Below are 18,619 nucleotides of genomic sequence, written 5' to 3' on the forward strand. Positions count from 1 at the left end.
TGTATATGATGATTTATAGAACATTTTGCTAAGAGCGTAACTTGATCTTTGTCTTCTATGCCAGAATATTAATAGGAGTCTACCATACACACAAATTTTAGGCTTTTATATTTGGAATTTAAAATATAAAATTTATATTGTTATCACATAATAGATGAGTCAGCTAAGACTCAAAACCTTGAAATAACCTACCCAGGCTCACACAATGAGTTTGAAATAGATCTAGGACTAATCTTTTGACTCCTAGTCTATTGTTATTTTCTTATTAACCATGTTATTTTCTCTGCAACAACTTAATACAGTTTTAGTTTTAACTTACTTAGGGACTCCAGCATGTCTAGTACAATAAGCACAGCACAACAGCAGAAGCACGAAACACTGCTACCCTTGAGAACTCTTATCATTTGCTAATGTGGAAGTGTGATATTTTTTCTTTATTAAGTAAATGTGTTATAAGTGTAAAATCATTGGTGGACAGTGCAAAAGCAAAGAAATAAACAAGTGCAACTTAACTAGACGTTTCCCAGAAAGCTTGAATTCATGCATTTCCCAGAAAGCTTGGATTCGTTAAACATCATTTTACTCATTGATAGAGTTGGGCTCTTTATCAAGCTGATTATATCAATTAGGTTTGATCTCTTCTCTGTCTTCCCACTTCAAAGATGAGAAGAACAGTTAAAATGAAAAAGAAGAAGCCTTCCATTTACCCTACCACAGAAGATTTTTTTTTTTTAATTCTTCTTTCTCTCTTTGGACATCCAACTAAAAGTGCCCCTATTTTACTTAACGTTTCCTAAGTGTTAAAAGAATTAGGTTCATAGGGAAGAACTAAATTCCTCAGTCATTGAGAGATCTTGCTGTTTATTCTGTTCCTGTTTTAACATATCGATTGTGTCAATTTTATGTAAGAAAATGACAAAAGGTGAAGACCTGTTACTTGCTCAGATATTTATTACTAATTAATCGTAAAAGATACAGCACATATGGGCTATAATAAAGTTATAATTAAAGCATCAAGAGTACAAAGGGGAGGAAAAGGTGCAGTCCTCTCTAGGGATGATGGGAAAAATTCATGGAGCAGGTGTTCATATTAGGCTTTGATGATACTTAAGATTCTGATAGATGGAGACTGAGATCTTTTCAGGCACTTAACAAAGTTTGTCCATAGAATAGAGAAAAACATGGTGTGGCTGGAGCTTTGGGATGTCAGATGTAATTGGTCCCTATTTATTGCTTTTAAAAAAAGAAAAAGAAAAAGGAGGTTGGAGCTGAATGATAAGGACTTTGAACACCTGGTGAGGAACTTAAATTTTTCCTGTTCTTCCTTAGTTGTATGGTTAGGCCATTCAAGATGGCGATCCTCTTGCTCCCTGTATGTCTTCTGCTCCACCAGCTCCTGCTTCACTCACATGATTATCGAGTCTTCCTAATTGTAGGACTTAATTAGTAACTGCCTACCTGTTTGTCCCTGCCCCTGGTTTCCCTGGTAACTGATGAGCCAACCTGACGGCAGTTCTGCCCTATAAATGGTAGCCTTCTCTTCCTCTGGAAGGTGATGGCTGTGTCCTGCTTGGAGTCTGCTGGGCACGGTGGAGGTATTGCTCCAGGACTTTTTTTTTTTTTCCTTCAGGTTCTTAAGACCCCTTTTCAATAAGCCGTTGATGTCTCTTTCTCTGTTTCTGGGCTCTCAGTTTAGTGGCTGGGCACCTATAAGGTTTGCAGGCCTCTGGGATGCTGCCCAGCAGTTGGCTGTAAGTTTGGGGCAGAATTAGAAAAAGATAAAGAAAATCTGTTCTATATCATTGATCTCTACCTCTCTGTTAGTCATCAAGTTAGTAAGTAGGTACACTTATATAAGGTGTGGCTCAACTGACTTGTCATAATCTCCTAAAATCACCTGGCTAAGGGATGATATTTGATGTGTTCAGGTTTTCCTGCCTCACACCAGGAATAGACTTGTTAACATGTCTAGAAAGAACTCTTGTCTTCCATTTTTCTCCCCTGAGGTCATTGGGGAAGTCCACGAGTTGACTGAATTGCCTGGTGAATAGTGCTAGTTGTACTTTAGCTGTATTGGAATGGAAAAGTGCCTTTTCAGTTGTTTCTAAACTCTCAGTGAACTGGATTACTTTGGGCAGGTGAGAAGTGCTTCCTTTCATGTTCCATTTTCGATTAAAACAACATAATTCTGATATACTCTCCTTCAGTGATTGGAATCCTGAGCTATTTTCTAGTCTTACCGATGCACATGCTGCCAGTTGAAAATACAAATTTGAAAGGAAAAGTGCCTTCTTTTACTCAAATTCTAGATGACATTAGGATTCATCCTGGAGGACCCAAGGAAATCATTTTCATTTCACACTGCTGTCCCCAACTTTCCTCACTAGAATCACCTGGGAAGTGTTTAAAAATCCCTGTAAAACAAATTAAAGTCAGAATCTCTGAGGGTGGGGTTGGGGAGGGCAGAACCCAAGTATTAGTAGTTTTTAGAAGTCACCAGGTGAGTCCACTAATCAGCTATGGTAAGAAGCTGAAAAACAAGTAGGCCTCACACCATCTCTTGAGCATCACCTGTTCCAGAACTGTGGTCCTCAGGGTATGATGCCCCAGATCTGCAGCATCAGCATTGCCTGGGAACTTGTTATAACTGCAAATTCTTGAGCTCCACCCCGACCTACTGAGTCAGAAACTCTCAGGGTGGAGCCCAGAATCTTTAACAAGCCCTCTAGGTGATTCTGTTACATGCTCCTGTTTGAAAACCATGATCTAGAGTAGCAGAAAAGAATTTTTTTTTTTTAAGGTCAAATCTTGTGTCATATTATAAAATTAGGTATGTGATTTAAGCAAAGTATTAATATTAGATTATTTTAAGTACAATGTAACTATTAACAGTAAATATTCTAAATTGTTTTTTCTCAGAGTTTGGTACATACACAATCAGTATTAGATCACTTGGTTAAAAATGTGTACATGCTGAGGATCCACTTCAAATTTATGAAGTCTCTGGGAAGGCCCAGAATCTGGATTTTTCACAAAAAACCAAAAATGTTGGCATACTAACATTTGAGAAACATCTCATGGATGACACCGTATATGGGAAACTATTATAGGCTTCATTAAAATAGATGGTTCAACTATTTGCACATATCAGTTGAAATTTCTATGATTTAAAATTGATTTGTATAGTTATAAGTATTTTATCAAAGTCTTATTAAAAACTGTTCTGTTCAAATAGTATAATTTTACAGTATACATTTTATATACTGAAGTGAAGTGAAGTCGCTCAGTTGTGTCCAACTTATAAATAAATAGTATAATTTTATATTGGCTCACTTTTTCACATTAACGTGTTCCTTATTCTTGTTGACAAAGGTAAAAACATAGCTTTGGTGATAAATAGAAAATGTACTGATTACTGCTAGCACAGCAGGAACCTAAAAATGATTTTCAAAGGGCTTTGTCGTCACTCTTTGCAGACCTGTATTTTCAGAAATATCATTTGGGGAGTCTCTGAGTTAGACTGAACAGAATCAGAGTCTATATTAGCAAGAAAAACTAGATCATAAAATATTTTCAGCATGCTCATTACTTTTTGAAATTATCTCTGATTTTCAGCTGGGAGGTAGATAAAGCCAATTATGAAGACTAATCAACAAAATCTATGAAAAGTTTGATTAAGCTAAAAAATTGTAAAGTGTTTTCTATGTCACTAATCAACATGAACATTTTGATTTGTAGTTGGTTTGAGTATGGTGTTTACAATTACACTAATCACAGTGGTCATTGTTGATATCTGCAGGTTGTTATATTTTTAGAATCAGTCATGAATCTAGTACAAGTGATTTGAATATAATCTTCAAATAGATCTTATGTAAAAACATTTAAACAAATAACTGATCCCATAAATTTATAATAACTGTAGTTAAGTGACTGTAAGTTGTATTTTGTGCCAATCTGCCAATAATTTTACTTTGTGTAAAATTGCATGTGTGGCGATTTGGCATAATATATACCACTTATAATAATTTCACTTGTATTAGTTCACATTTACTGAGTTTTTCCTCTGTGCCAGGGACTGTTTTGGGTACTTGAAGCTTTTTAGTTAATCTTCAAAAAGCCTTATGAGATGGATTTAATGAATGGAAACACTAGGGCACAGAGTGATTATTAAATAGGGTGCCCAAGACACATAGTGACGGAACCAAAACTTGAATTCGGGGCTCTTGCTTTTAATCAGCATTAGGATTAAAATACTGTGTGAATTAAAAATAGCTTCATTCTTAATCCTTCACTAGAGTTTATTTTGGGTTTTATAACTTACAGATCATAAATGTCCAACTAAGTTTTTCCCAATTTTTTCTTTATTTTTAGGAAACTGCTTCTTCATTTTATTGTACTATGTGTGTCAGGGGGTACTGTTCATGCACAAGATCAAGGTAAGAATGTTACCTTGTTACTTATTCTTATGTGAAAAATTGGATTCCCGAAAGCAAAAGTATATCACTTTAAAGTCATTATAACCTTAAATTCAGTGTTAAGGAATAAAAAATTCTACAGAGTACAATGAGAATGTAAGGGTGAAAAAACCAATTTGGGGGGAAATATGACCTTTAAGAAATTACTCATATCTTCTGTCTGTGAAATTACTTACATTTTTAAGAAAACTCTCTGTAAAAGGGAAGTTTTGTATAGTAGAAAGACTTTGTTTGTGACTTCATTTTAAGTGGGAGTTATTGGGGGTGGCTAACTGTAACTGAATTACCTTTGCACTTCTTGAAACAACGCAAGCATACGCTAAATGTTCCATCTAGATTTACATCATTAAGAAACAAAATTTTGCATAGTAGTGGGCTTGGGATTTCATTTAATTCAAATAGAGAGGTTTGGAAAATAGTTCAAGGTTTTGTTTTTGTTTGGTAGCTAGTTGCTCTGGTAGTATGGTGATATAGTTTCTGATATCATGTATACCCTAATTTATTCATTTATTAAACAGCATTTAAATAATATTTTCTGTTTACCACATAATATCCTGATTGCCAGTGATTGAAATGTGAAGAAAATAATGCCTTTGGCTCCAAAAAGTGAAAAAAAAATACAAGTGCCTTTGTCAAAGGGTAAAAAAAGTGCTCACTTGATAGAACCAACTTTTCAATGAGCAAAGAGTCACTTGTCAATTTGGTCAATTTATTGAATAATATTAGAAAGTAAAATAGCTGTAGGTAGAAAGAGAGCACAGAGGGGTGGTACTCCGTTTGACCAAACTGATAGGTGGACAAAGGTAAGTATTCTGTCAAGTAACACAAATATGAATTAAAATATATCACAGAAGGCATTTTCTAATTGTCTTTTATGGGAAGATCATTAAATCAGGTCGCATGTAACTTCATGAAGTGCTATTCTTGACCAAGTCATTTGTTACTTTAGTTTGCTAAACTAAAAGGGAAAGTTTGAAGGCAGGAGGAGAAGGGGACAACGGAGGATGAGGTGGTTGGATGGCATAACCAACTCGATGGACATGAGTTTGAACAAGCTCTGGGAGTTGGTGATGGACAGGGAAGCCTGGTGTGCTGCAGTCCATGGGGTCGCAAAGATTCTGACACAACTGAGCAACTGAACTGAACTGCAGAGAGAAACTATCTTTCAATTTCTTGTTTTTATTCTATTAGTTTCTGAGAACTTGTTAAGTACCAGTCACTGTGCTAGCAGGATGTTTTCTTCGTTACCACTTCATTGAGGAGTTTTAATAATTATGCCCATGAATTGCTGAGTCCAAGGTTAAGAAGAATAAATAACTACCCTAAGGGTTGCAGGCTAATAATAAATGGGAGAACCAAGATTTGAACTCAGGTACTTAGACTGCAGAGTCTACAGGTTCTTTAAAATTAAGCCTCTTGGACAACAGAGAAGATAAGAAAAGGAGAATTGTCATTATTAATATCTATTTCATGTGTTGTCCTTTGCTGGAATTTTATATATGCTATTCTAATCCTCATAATGAACCAGTAGGGTGATTATTATAGATGAAGAAACTGAGGCTCAAGGAAGGTGCTGGCCCAGGCTTATATAGCTAAGACTTGAATTTGGGTCTGTCACATCTGCACCATTCCTGCCCCCTGCTCCAAATAAAAACCAAAACCAAACAAAAAAAAAACCAAAAACACCTCTTTCCATTATAAATCCTGTTGCTTTACAATTGCCATCTGTTAATGTTATGAGTTTAATAATGTATAAAATGTGTCATTATCAAAATATTGAAAACCTAAACAAAGAAGGAAAATTGAATATTTATGAATAAATTTTTAAAAATTCAGAACCAGTGAAGGGAGTATATGAAAGAAATATCTTTCTTTTAACCTTAAGGTTTCATTTATAGAATGCAAAATGTACTGTTTTATTTCAGGGTGAACACCTTTTAAGATTTCACATATCCATAGCATTTTATTTTGAGTTCTCAACAAAAAGAAAAATATTTTAAAAACTTCTTTGATTTTATAAAATTGTATACTTTTGAGCACAAAAATGAAATGAAAATTGCAGTATGTTATCAGAAACTTAGAAGTACTGTTTTCCTAAGATGATTGTTGTTGAAATAGCATGTTACAATGTCTAATCAGGAGGCTAGACAAATATTTTCAGAGAAATTGTGATTTGCTAATGATTACAAATATAATTTGTAACCTTAATACTGCTGAATATGTCTCCTTGAGAGAGATGATCCCAAATTAGAGTTTTCAGAAACAGATATCTTTATCCATGCTTAAAATAGTTTCCAAAGCTTAAAGTATCAAAGTATTAGTACAAGTATACAGTTTAAAAATCAAGTTGAGTTGCAAAACATGTAACAGAAAATAATATTCCCTGACCTTATCTAATCCTGCAATCCTTTACTCAAACTCTCTTAGCACTTTCTTTTGGCTTTACTATCCATTGTTCTTAATAATATGCTTGTATATTATATTGGGAGAAGGCAATGGCACCCCACTCCAGTACTCTTGCCTGGAAAATCTCATGGACGGAGGAGCCTGGTGGGGTGCAGTCCATGGGGTTGCTAAGAGTCGGACACGACTGAGCGACTTCACTTTCACTTTTCACTTTCATGCATTGGAGAAGGATATGGGAACCCACTCCAGTGTTCTTGCCTGGAGAATCCCAGGGACGGGAGCCTGGTGGGCTGCCATCTATGGGGTCGCACAGAGTCGGACACGACTGAAGCGACTTAGCAGCATATTATATTGACTTCCTTTTTTGATAATGAGTATTTAGCATTTTTACACTATCCCATGCCCCCCCCCCCCCCCCCCCATTGAGTTAGACAAGGCTGTGGCCCATGTGATCAGATTGGTTAGTTTTCTGTGATTGTGGTTTTCATTCTGTCTCCCCTCTGATGGAGAGGGATAATAGGCTTATGGAAGCTTCCTGATGGGAGAGACTGACTAAGGGGGAAACTGGGTCTTGTTCTTATGGGTGGGGCCCTGCTCAGTAACTCTTTAATCCAATTTCCTATTGATGGTCAGGACTGTGTTCCCTCCCTGTTATCTGACCTGAGGCCATACTATGTTGAGGTAAGGAAGATAATGGCAACCTCCTTCAAAAGATCCCATGTAGGCACTGCTGCACTCAGTGCCCCCAACCCTGCAGTAGGCCACCACTGACCCACGCCTCTGCTGGAGCCTCCCGGACACTCACAGGCAAGTCTGAGTCAGTCTCTTCTGGGGTCATTGCTCCTTTCTCCTAGGACCTGGTGCACACAAGGTTTTGTTTGTGCCCTCCAAGAATCTGTTTCCCCAGTCCTATGTAAGTTCTGGTGGCCCCATGGTGGGGTTAATGGCGACCTTCTTCCAAGAGGGCTTATGCCATACCCACGTCTACTGCACCCAGAGCCCCTGCCCCTGTAGCAGTCCACACCGTGCCTCTGTAGGAGACACTCAAACATAGTTCTGTCTCAGTCTCTGTGGGGTCTCTGGGTCTTGGTGTGCACAAAGTTTGTTTGAGCCCTCAGAGTGTCTCTGGCGGGTATGGGGTTTGACTCTAAATGCAATTTCACCCCTCCTGCCATCTTGCTGGGGCTTCTCCTTTGCCCTTGGATGTGGGTTATCTCCTCAGAGCTGTTCCAGTGCCATGCAGATGCCGCTCCAGCACCTACTGTCTTGCTGGGGCTTCTCTGACCTTGGACATGGGGTATCTCCTCAAAGTCATTCCAGGGTCACGTTCCGCTATATAGCTACTAGCAGGCTGCTAATTAGAGAAAGGGAATGTCTCAAAACTCAGAGACTGGTACCAGGCCCCTCACCCACAAAATGCATTTTGAGAACATTGGCACAAGGTAAGTTGTCCCGGGAGTATGTCAAGGCTGTATATTGTCACCCTGCTTATTTAACTTATATGTAGAGTACATCATGAGAAATGCTGGACTGGATGAAGCACAGGGTAGAATCAACATTGCTGGGAGAAATATCAATAACCTCAGATATGCAGATGATACCAAACTTATGGCAAAAAGCAAAGAAGAACTAAAGAGCCTCTTGATGCAAGTGAAAGAGGAGAGTGGAAAAGTTGGCTTAAAGCTCAACATTCAGAAAACGAAGATCATGGCATCTAGTCCCATCACTTCATGGCAAATAGATGGGGAAACAGTGGCTGACTTTATTTTGGGGGGCTCCAAAATCACTGCAGATGGCGACTGAAGCCATGAAATTAAAAGATGCTTGCTCCTTGGAAGAAAAGTTATGACCAACCTAGACAGCATATTAAAAAATAGAGACATTACTTTGCCAACAAAGCTCTGTCTAGTCAAAGCTATAGTTTTTCCAATAGTCATGTATGGATGTGAGAGTTGGACTATAAAGAAAGCTGAGCACTGAAGAATTGATGCTTTTGAACTGTGGTGTTAGAGAAGACTCTTGAGAGTCCCTTGGACTGCAAGGAGATCAAACCAGTCCATCATAAAGGAAATCAGTCCTGAATATTCATTGGAAGGACTGATGCTGACTCTGAAACTCCCAATACTTTGGCCACCTGAAGAGGTGACTCATTTGAAAAGACCCTGATGCTGGAAAAGATTGAAGGCAGGAAGAGAAGGGGATGACAGGGGATGAGATGGTTGGATGGCATCACTGACTCAATGGCATGAGTTTGAGTAAACTCTGGGAGTTAGTGATGGACAGGGAAGCCTGGCGTGCTGCAGTCCATGGGGTTGCAAAGAGTTGGACATGACTGAGAGACTGAACTGAACTGATGCCCCCTCTTCTATCCTCTCGATTTTCTCCTTTCCTCTTTTTTTTTTTTTTTTGTTTGCTCTGTGTTCTATGGCACTGTCACTAATTCTCAGATATCCCAAAAGAATTTTAAAACTTCTTTGAAATTTTTTTTTTAAATGCACCAAATACTCTAATCATTTAATTTTTTTTCCCCACCCTTGGAGTTATTTCTTCTGGAAACTAAGATTCTGTTGGAATGGATTGAGAGCTGTCTAATTGTTTGTAGAATTGATGTCTCTCATCTGTGTTAGATCCAGTGTTTTGGAACTCATTTTCCTTTTTCACTGTCCATTACCTAATTTGAGTGGAGCATATCATCTGGTAGCATCCTGAGAATGTGTACTTAGATGGTATACTCCTTGTAACATTGCATTTCTGAGATTTTTTTTTTTTTTTTTTTGTATTTCACTCATTTTCTTGAGGGGAGTTTGGGTAGGTATAGAATTTTAGGCCATAAATAGTTGTCGGTCAGAATTTTAAACTATTTTTTGCATCTATTGTCTTCTGGCTTGCAGTTAAGAAATCTGATGTTTTACTAATTCTTGATTCTTTATGTGTTACCTTTTAATTTTCCACTTTAAACCTTAGGATCATGTTTATCCCCAATATTTTGCAATTTTGCAATAATGTGTTTTGGTACAGGTCTTTTTTCAATATATTCTGATGGGTAGTCATTAGGCCTTTTCAATGTAATAGAAACATCTTTCATTTTCTGGGAATTTTCCTATCTTAGTTTTGTCTCTCTGACATATTTATTTCTTCTTTCTGCAAGTTCTGTTGGTCAGATATTGATCTCCTGGATTGAGTGCCTTATTTTTATTTATTTAGCTCTGATTTTCCATTTTTGTTTTCTTTCCATTTTATATCAGATTTTCATTAGTCACTATTCTCAAATATTTAAATTTTTTTTACTAATGCTGTATTTAAATTTTTAAGAGATTTCTCACTCTGATTGTGCCTTAAATTTGTTCTTATTTCTTTGATGCAATATCTACTCAGCTCTCCAAAGATAAAAATAATTTTTTTGAAGTTTTGTTCTGCTCCCTGTATTATCTTTGTTTCCCACAAGTTTTGGTTTTCTTTAATCTGTCTTTTATGTTGGAAAAGTTCTTAAGTCTACGTGTTTTAATTTAAAAGCAAGGCAATAAAAATATGCTTGGAAACTCATTTTCATGGGTGGGCTTTTTAACTGGCGTATTTTATCTAGAGCATGAAAAATTAGGAGCTTTGCTGGCCATCTTGTTGTTGGACTGCAAATGTCTAAGGCTATCTATCCAGTTTGTTCACAGAAGAATCCTCCAATTTCTTACTTGTAGAATATAATCCTGGTTGCCACTGTTATTGGAGATAAAAGATATAAAGAGGTTCTTATGAGGGGAAAAAGGTGTGGTCTCACCATTTAGTATGTAGATTTTTACTGAATTCACTTGTTCCCATTATGGCACTTCTCTTCCATCTTCTGCTAGGATTTATTCAGTGTTTCTCCAGTACATAAGTAAGCTTTAATCTTCAATTTTACTCTCAAAGCTTCTTATACAGACTCTCAAGCCCTCCCTCTCCCACATATGATGCCTTATGCTTCTCTCCTGAATTCAGTGATTTGGTGCATTTGGTTCTTGAGCTTTGTCAGGACTTTGCCTTGTGAACTGGCCTGCCTATTATTATTTCTTGCTTCTGCAAGCCCTTAGTGTTCAGTTTTCTCAGCTCTGCTAATTCCTTCCTCTGTTTTTCATTTTTCAAAAATTTGTTGATGTCTCTTATCTGCTGTTGTCTCTTCTACCCTTTCACTTTGCCTATATGGTTTTAAACCACATTTTCTTATTCTCATTTAGTGAAATTTTAAGACTGAGCAGAGATAAGCATCTGTTATTTTCCATATTTTGTTATTCATTTAAATTTTAGCACAGCTAAGCCCATTAAGGTATTATATTAATCAACATAAATCATTTGTTTTATAACCATAGTTTTGGTATAACCAAATGAAAAAATGATTCTATTATACTTCAAAAGAAGATTATTTAAGGTTGCGTCTCCTGAGAATTTGGCAGATAATGGTCCCTTTTCTTACATAATACAGTCTACTTTGCTTATGCTGTTGGTGGGTTGGTGGCCAGGGAGATAAGCATAGTTGTAACACCTCTACATACTACCTTACACCATATGACATGTAAACTAATTGTCAGTATACACAGCATTCTCCAGTTCCTGATTGCTTGGTGTGCAAACCACATGTGTAGAAATCTGTGTAAAATATTTGTCTCCAAAAGATGTTTTCTGTGGAAGTATTAACCCAAAATGTGTGTGTAGGAAGCAGCTCATTCAGGTTGCAGTAACTCCAAGCATTTTCTGTGAAAACCCCCACACTTCACCAAAAATGTTTCACATAGGTTAAAGCTTCATTGCTCATTTTATAAATTGCTGTTGTTGCTGTGTAGTCACGAAATCACGTCTGACTCTTTGCAACCCCAAGGACTGTAACCCACCAGGCTCCTCTGTCCATGGAATTCTCCAGGCAAGAATACTGGAGTGTGCTGGGCTGCCATTTCCTTCTCCAGGGGATCTTCCTGACCCAGGGATTGAACCCAGGTCTCCCACATTGAAGGCAGACTCTGTACCACTAGTCCACCAGGGAAGCCTGATTTTATAAATAAGTTGCTTTTATTTCTTTACCCAAAATAGGTGTATTTGTATTAAGAATACTTTTTAAAGTCACATTTCCTTTCGAACATACCCAGTGATTGTGGTGCAGGCGTTCTGGAATCAGCAGCCTGGGTTTGTGCCCAGGTTCTAGTGCCTATCAGTTATATGACCTGGAGCAAGCTTCTTACATACTTTGAGCCTCGATTTCAGGACTTCAAAATGAAGATGGTAATAATTCTTACTATATAAGAAGAAGGTCATTGTGTGGATAAAATGAGATAACACATGTAAAGTGCTTAGTGCATGCTGCTGCTGCTGCTAAGTCGCTTCAGTCATGTCCGACTCATATGAGTATATGATAAATTCAGTAGGAAAAAAATACTCTGAACAACTTCCTTTTTCCATACACCAATAGTATGAAAATATTAAAATAGTTGGTTTTAAACAACTTCTTTAGCTCCTTAACTCAGTGAGCTGGAATCCAGGAAGCCTATTGTGAAAGTTAAGTTTTATATGGGGCAAAATGAGGACTGTAGTCTGGGAGAGACAGCATTTAGACAGCTCTGAGGAACTGCTGCAAAAGAGACGGGAGGAATGTCAGTTCAGTTCAGTCGCTCAGTCATGTCCCACTCTTTGCAACCCCATGAGCTGCAGCATGCTAGGCCTCCCTGTCCAACACCAACTCCTGGAGCCTACCCAAACTCATGTCCATTGAGTCATTGATGCCATCCAACCATTTCATCCTCTGTCGCCCCCTTCTCCTCCTGCCCTCAATCTTTCCCAGCATCAGGGTCTTTTCAAATGAGTCAGCTCTTCGCATGAGGTAGCCAAACTCTTGGAGTTTCAGCTTCAACATCAGACCTTCCAATGAACACCCAGGACTGATCTCCTATAGGATGGACTGGTTGGATCTCTTTGCAGTCCAAGGGACTCTCAATAGTCGTCTCCAACACCACAGTTCAAAAGCATCAATTCTTTGTCACTCAGCTTTCTTTATAGTCTAACTCTCACATCCGTACATGATATATACATAATTTTGATGAAGGGGAAATACATGCAGTCAAGCATATATTTTTTTTGCAGAAGGCTTCTGCTAATCACGAACAGTTGTTACCATGAAAGACTTTACTGCTCTTTTAGACATGAGGAGATACAAGAATGTGGCTCATAAAATCGGCTTCTGAAAATATCTAGCTATCTGATGACCTGTTCTGCCAGTTTCTCTCAGAGCACAAAATGGCTCATTTTTGCTCTCCATCCTGAATTCCTTTCAGAGGGTGTTGAAGATCAGCAACTATAGCAGAACATGGTTAAATCCTTGTAGAGGTAGATGGCAAGTGCCCATGGAAAGTGTCAATTTGTAGTTGCACTATCTTTGAGTCTTAATTCTGGCAAGACGATTTGGCTGAAATTATACAGAACAGTAGAAAGTGGGTAGTGGGCACTTATCTAGTTAATCTAGTCAATTTGGGTAATTTGCCAAGGAAAAGTATATTAAGGCCTGTATGATCTTTCTGATTTACAACTCTGATTTTATTTTAGACCATCATTTTATTTTTTCATTCCTACAGACTAAAAAAATATAGCTTTGGGGACTTAATTGACCAAGATATATGAAAATTTTAAACAGTGAGAACTTGTCAAAATTAAGTGCTTTCCTGGTGACCCAGTCGGTAAAGAATCTGCCTGTTATGTGGGAGGCAGGGGTTGGATCACTGGGTTAGAAAGGTCCCCTGGAAAAGGAAATGGCAAATCTGCTCCAACATTCTTGCCTAGAAAATTCCATGGACAGAGGAGCCTGATGGACTGTAGTCCATGGAGTCATGAAGAGTCAGACACAACTGAGCAACTAACACAAGTGCTATTTTATATTAATTAAGTTATTTAATAATGAGCGAATACTGTAATTTATTACACTCCGTTAAATGAAATTACTCATAACTTATTACCTGAAAGTTGATAAATTTCATTTAAATCTTTTGAATTACCAACTTCTAAGAGGTGTAAGAATTTTTACATTTTGGAAGATAAACATGATACTCTCCTTGTTCCTCCAGTTCGTGATAGAATATTGTTGAATGTTGACAGGTAAAGTGGATCTTTGGCTCTTGTATACTTGAGATGTAAGCTGTGGCTTCAGTCCCTGGGTTGGGAAGATCCCCTGGAGGAGGGCATGGCAACCCACTCCAGTTTTCTTGCATGGAGAATCCTATGGACAGAGGAGCCTGATGGGCTATGATCCATAAGGTCACAAAAAGTTAGAGGCGACCGAAGTGACTTAGCACAGCACAGGATTTGAGGAAACAAGTATAGACATTGACTCTCCTTGTCTGTTGGTTTAGACATTATTTTATACACCATAGTGTCAATTATATAGCCACTGGAGTGAGTTACGTGCTTGGGTATGAGTCATAGTTTTAGCATCTACAGGGATGCCATTTCTCCTTTTTTTCTCCCTCCCACCACTTCCTGTCTATCTCTCTCTTCATCTCTCCCTCATCTTCCCTCTGCCCATAATTCTTTTCTCCTAACTAGTGATAATATCAATACTGCTTATTATACAGGTTTCAAATGAAAGGCAAGTAAGGTTGAAATGTCTGTGTTTATATCTGGCATTAGCCTTGCATACTTAGAAGACTGATTTTTATTCAATTCAGTTCAGTTGCTCAGTTGTGTCCAACTCTGTGCGACCCCATGGACTGCAGCACACCAGGCTTCCATGTCCATCACCAACTCCCTGAGCTTACTCAAACTCATGTCCATCAAGTTGGTGATGCCATCTAACCATCTCATCCTCTGTCGTTCCCTTCTCCTCCCACCTTCAGTCTTTCTCAGCATCAGGGTCTTTTTCATGAGTCAGTTCTTCACATCAGGAGGGCAAAGTATTGGAGTTTCAGAGTCAGCATCAGTCCTTCCAATAAATATTCAGGACTGATTTCCTTTAGGATGGACTGGTTTGATCTCCTTGCAGTCCAAGGGACTCTCAAGAGTCTTCTCCAACACCACAGTTCAAAAGCATCAATTCTTCAGTGCTCAGCTTTTTTATAGTCCAACTCTCACATCCATATACATGACTCCTGGAAAAGTGATAGCTTTGACTAGACAGACTTTGTGGGCAAAGTAATGTCTCTGCTTTTTAATATGCTGTCTAGGTTGGTCATAACGTTTCTTCCAAGGAGCAAGCATCTTTCAATTTCATGGCTGAAGTCACGATCTGCAGTGATTTTGGAGCCCCCCCAAATAAAGCCTGTCCTGTTTCCATTGCTTCCCCATCTGTTGCCATGAAGTGATGGGACTAGATGCCATGATCTTCGTTTTCTGAATGTTGAGTTTTAAGCCAATTTTTCACTCTCCTCTTTGACCTTCTTCAAGAGGCTCTTTAGTTCTTCTTCGCTTTCTGCCATAAAGGTGGGGTCATCTGCATATCTGAGGTTTTTTATATTTCTCCTGGCAATCTTGATTGCAGCTTGTGCTTCATCTAGCCCGGTATTTCGCATGATGTACTCTGCGTATAAATAAGCAGGGTGACAATATACAGCCTTGATATACTTCTTTCCCAATTTGGAACCAGCTCATTGTTCCACATCTCGTTCTACCTGTTGCTTCTTGACCTGCATACAGATTTCTCAGGAGGCAGGTCAGGTGGTCTGGTATTCTCATCTTTTTCATAATTTTCCACAGTTTGGTGTGATCCAAACAGTCAAAGGCTTTGGCATAGTCAGTAAAGCAGAAGTAAATGTTTTTCTGGAACTCTCTTGCTTTTTTGATGATCCAGTAGATGTTGGTAATTTTATCTCTGGTTCCTCTGCCTTTTCTAAATCCAACTTTGACATCTGGAAGTTCACGGTTCATTTATTGCTGAAGCCTGGCATGGAGAATTTTAAGCATTACTTTACTAGCGCTGGGATGAGTGCAACTGTGCGATAGTTTCAGCATTCTTAGGCGTTGCCTTTCTCTGGAATTGTAATGAAAACTGACCTTTTCTGGTCCAGTGGCCACTGTTATGTTTTCCAAATTTGCTGGCATATTGCGTGCATCACATTCACAGCATCATCTTTCAGGATTTGAAATAGCTCAACAGGAATATCATCACCTCCACTAACTTTGTTTGTAGTGATGCTTCCTAAGGCCCACTTGACTTCACATTCCAGGATGACTGGCTCTGGGTTGGTGATCACACCGTCATGGTTTCTGGGTCATGAAGATCTTTTTTGTATAGTTCCTCTGTGTATTCTTGCCACCTCTTCTTAATATCTCCTGCTTCTGTTAGGCCCATACCATTTCTGTCCTTTATTGCGCCCATCAGGAGAAGGCAATGGCACCCCACTCCAGTACTCTTGCCTGGAAAATCCCATGGACGGAGGAGCCTGGTAGGCTGCAGTCCATGGGGTCGCTAAGAGTCAGACACGTCTGAGCGACTTCACTTTCACTTTTCACTTTCATGCATTGGAGGAGGAAATGGCAACCCACTCCAGTGTTCTCGCCTGGGGAATCCCAGGGATGGGGGAGCCTAGTGGGCTGCCGTCTATGGGGTTGCACAGAGTTGGACACGACTGAAGCGACTTAGCAGCAGCAGCAGCAGCAGCATTGTGCCCATCTTTGCATGAATGTTCCCTTAGTATCTCTAATTTTCTTGAAGAGATCTCTAATCTTTCCCATTCTATTGTTTTCCTCTATTTCTTTGCACTGATCGCTGAGGAAGGCTTTCTTATTTCTCCTTGCTATTCTGTGGAACTCTGCATTCAAATGGGTATATCTTTCCTTTTCTTCTTTGCTTTTCGCTTCCCTTCTTTTCACAGCTATTTGTAAGGGCTCCTCAGATAGCAATTTTGCTTTTTTGCATTTCTTTTTCTTAGGGATGGTCTTGATTCCTGTCTCCTATACAGTGTCACGAACCTCTGTCCATAGTTCATCAGGCACTCTATCAGATCAAGTCCCTTAAATATATTTTTCACTTCCACTGTATAGTCATAAGGGATTTGATTTAGGTCATACCTGAATGGTCTAGTGGTTTTCTCCTCTTTCTTCAATTTCAGTCTGAATTTGGCAATAAATGAACATAGAACAACAGACTGGTTCCAAATAGGAAGAGGAGTATATCAAGGCTGTATATTGTCACCCTGCTTATTTAACTTATATGCAGAGTACATCATAAGAAATGTTGGGCTGGAAGAAGCACAGGCTGGAGTCAAGATTGCTGGGAGAAATATCAATAACCTCAGATACGCTGATGATACCACACTTATGGCAGAAAGTGAAGAACTAAAGAGCCTTTGATGAAAATGAAAAAGGAGAGTGAAAAATTTGGCTTAAAGTTCAACATTTAGAAAACGAAGATCATGGCATCTAGTCCCATCACTTCATGGGAAATAGATGTGGAAACAGTGTCAGACTTTATTTTTTGGGGCTCCAAAATCACTGCAGATGGTGACTGCAGCCATGAAATTAAAAGACTCTTACTCCTTGGAAGTAAAGTTAGACCAACCTACTGCTGCTACTGCTCCTAAGTCGCTTCAGTCATGTCTGACTCTGTGCGACCCCATAGACAGCAGCCCACCAGGCTCTGCTGTCCCTGGGATTCTCCAAGCAAGAACACTGGGGTGAGTTTCCATTTCCTTCTCCAATGCATGAAAGTGAAAAGTGAAAGTGAAGTTGCTCAGTCGTGTCTGACTCTTCGTGACCCCATGGACTGCAGCCTACCAGGTCTTCCGTCCATGGGATTTTCCAGGCAAGAGTACTGGAGTGGGGTGCCTTTTCCTTTTCCTGACCGACATAGACAGTGTATTAAAAAGCAGAGACATTACTTTGTCAACAAAGGTCCATCTAATCAAGACTATGGTTTTTCCAGTGGTCATATATGGATGTCAGAGTTAGACTATAAAGAAAGCTGAGCACAGAAGAATTGATGCTTTTGAACTGTGGTGTTGGAGAAGACTCTTGAGAGTCCCTTGGCCTGCAAGGAGATCCAATCAGTTCATTCTAAAGGAAATCAGTCCTGTGTATTCATTGGAAGGACTGATGCTGGAGCTGAAACTCCAATACTTTAGCCACCTGATGCAAAGAGCTGACTCATTTGAAAAGACCCTGATGCCGGGAAAGATTGAAGGCAGGAGAAGAAGGGGACGACAGAGGATGAGATGGTTGGATGGCATCACCCAATTATGGACATGGGTTTGGTTGGCTCAGGGAGTTGGTGATGGACAGGGTGGCCTGGCGTGCTGTGGTTCATGGGGTCGCAAGGAGTTGGACACGACTGAGCAACTGTACTGAACTGATTGCATTTCAGACTCTTTTGTTGACTATGATGGCTACTCCATTTTTTCTAAGGGATTCTTGATTCTTGCCCACAGTGGTAGATATAATAGTTATCTGAGTTAAATTCACCCATTCCAGTCCATTTTAGTTCACTGATTCCTGAAATGTCGATGTTCACTCTTGTCATCTCCTGTTGGACCACTTCCAATTCGCCTTGATTCATGGACCTGACATTCCAGGTTCCTATGCAATATTGCTCTTTACAGCATCTGACTTTACTTCCATCACCAGTAACATCCACAACTGGGTGTTGTTTTTGGTGTGGCTCCATCTCTTCATTCTTTCTGGAGTTATTTCTCCACTGATCCCCAGTAGCATATTGGGCCCCTACCTACCTGGGGAGTTCATCTTTCAGTGTCCTATCTTTTTGCCTTTTCATACTGTTCATGGGGTTCTCAAGGCAAGAA

General features: G+C 39.1%; 1 protein-coding gene across 2 annotated transcripts in view; it reads left to right on the forward strand.

Annotated features, from left to right (window-relative positions):
• Positions 1 to 18,619, forward strand: part of COL24A1 (collagen type XXIV alpha 1 chain) — a 394,910-nt gene that overhangs the window by 7,569 nt on the left and 368,722 nt on the right. For both annotated transcript variants that reach the window (XM_070786184.1, XM_070786183.1), the window contains exon 3: positions 4,372 to 4,436. In XM_070786184.1, coding sequence (XP_070642285.1) covers positions 4,372 to 4,436 — 65 coding nt within the window. The remainder of the gene's footprint in view (positions 1 to 4,371; positions 4,437 to 18,619) is intronic.

The sequence above is a fragment of the Bos indicus genome, chromosome 3 (genome assembly GCF_029378745.1).
Source record: "Bos indicus isolate NIAB-ARS_2022 breed Sahiwal x Tharparkar chromosome 3, NIAB-ARS_B.indTharparkar_mat_pri_1.0, whole genome shotgun sequence".
Classification (NCBI taxonomy): domain Eukaryota; kingdom Metazoa; phylum Chordata; class Mammalia; order Artiodactyla; family Bovidae; genus Bos; species Bos indicus.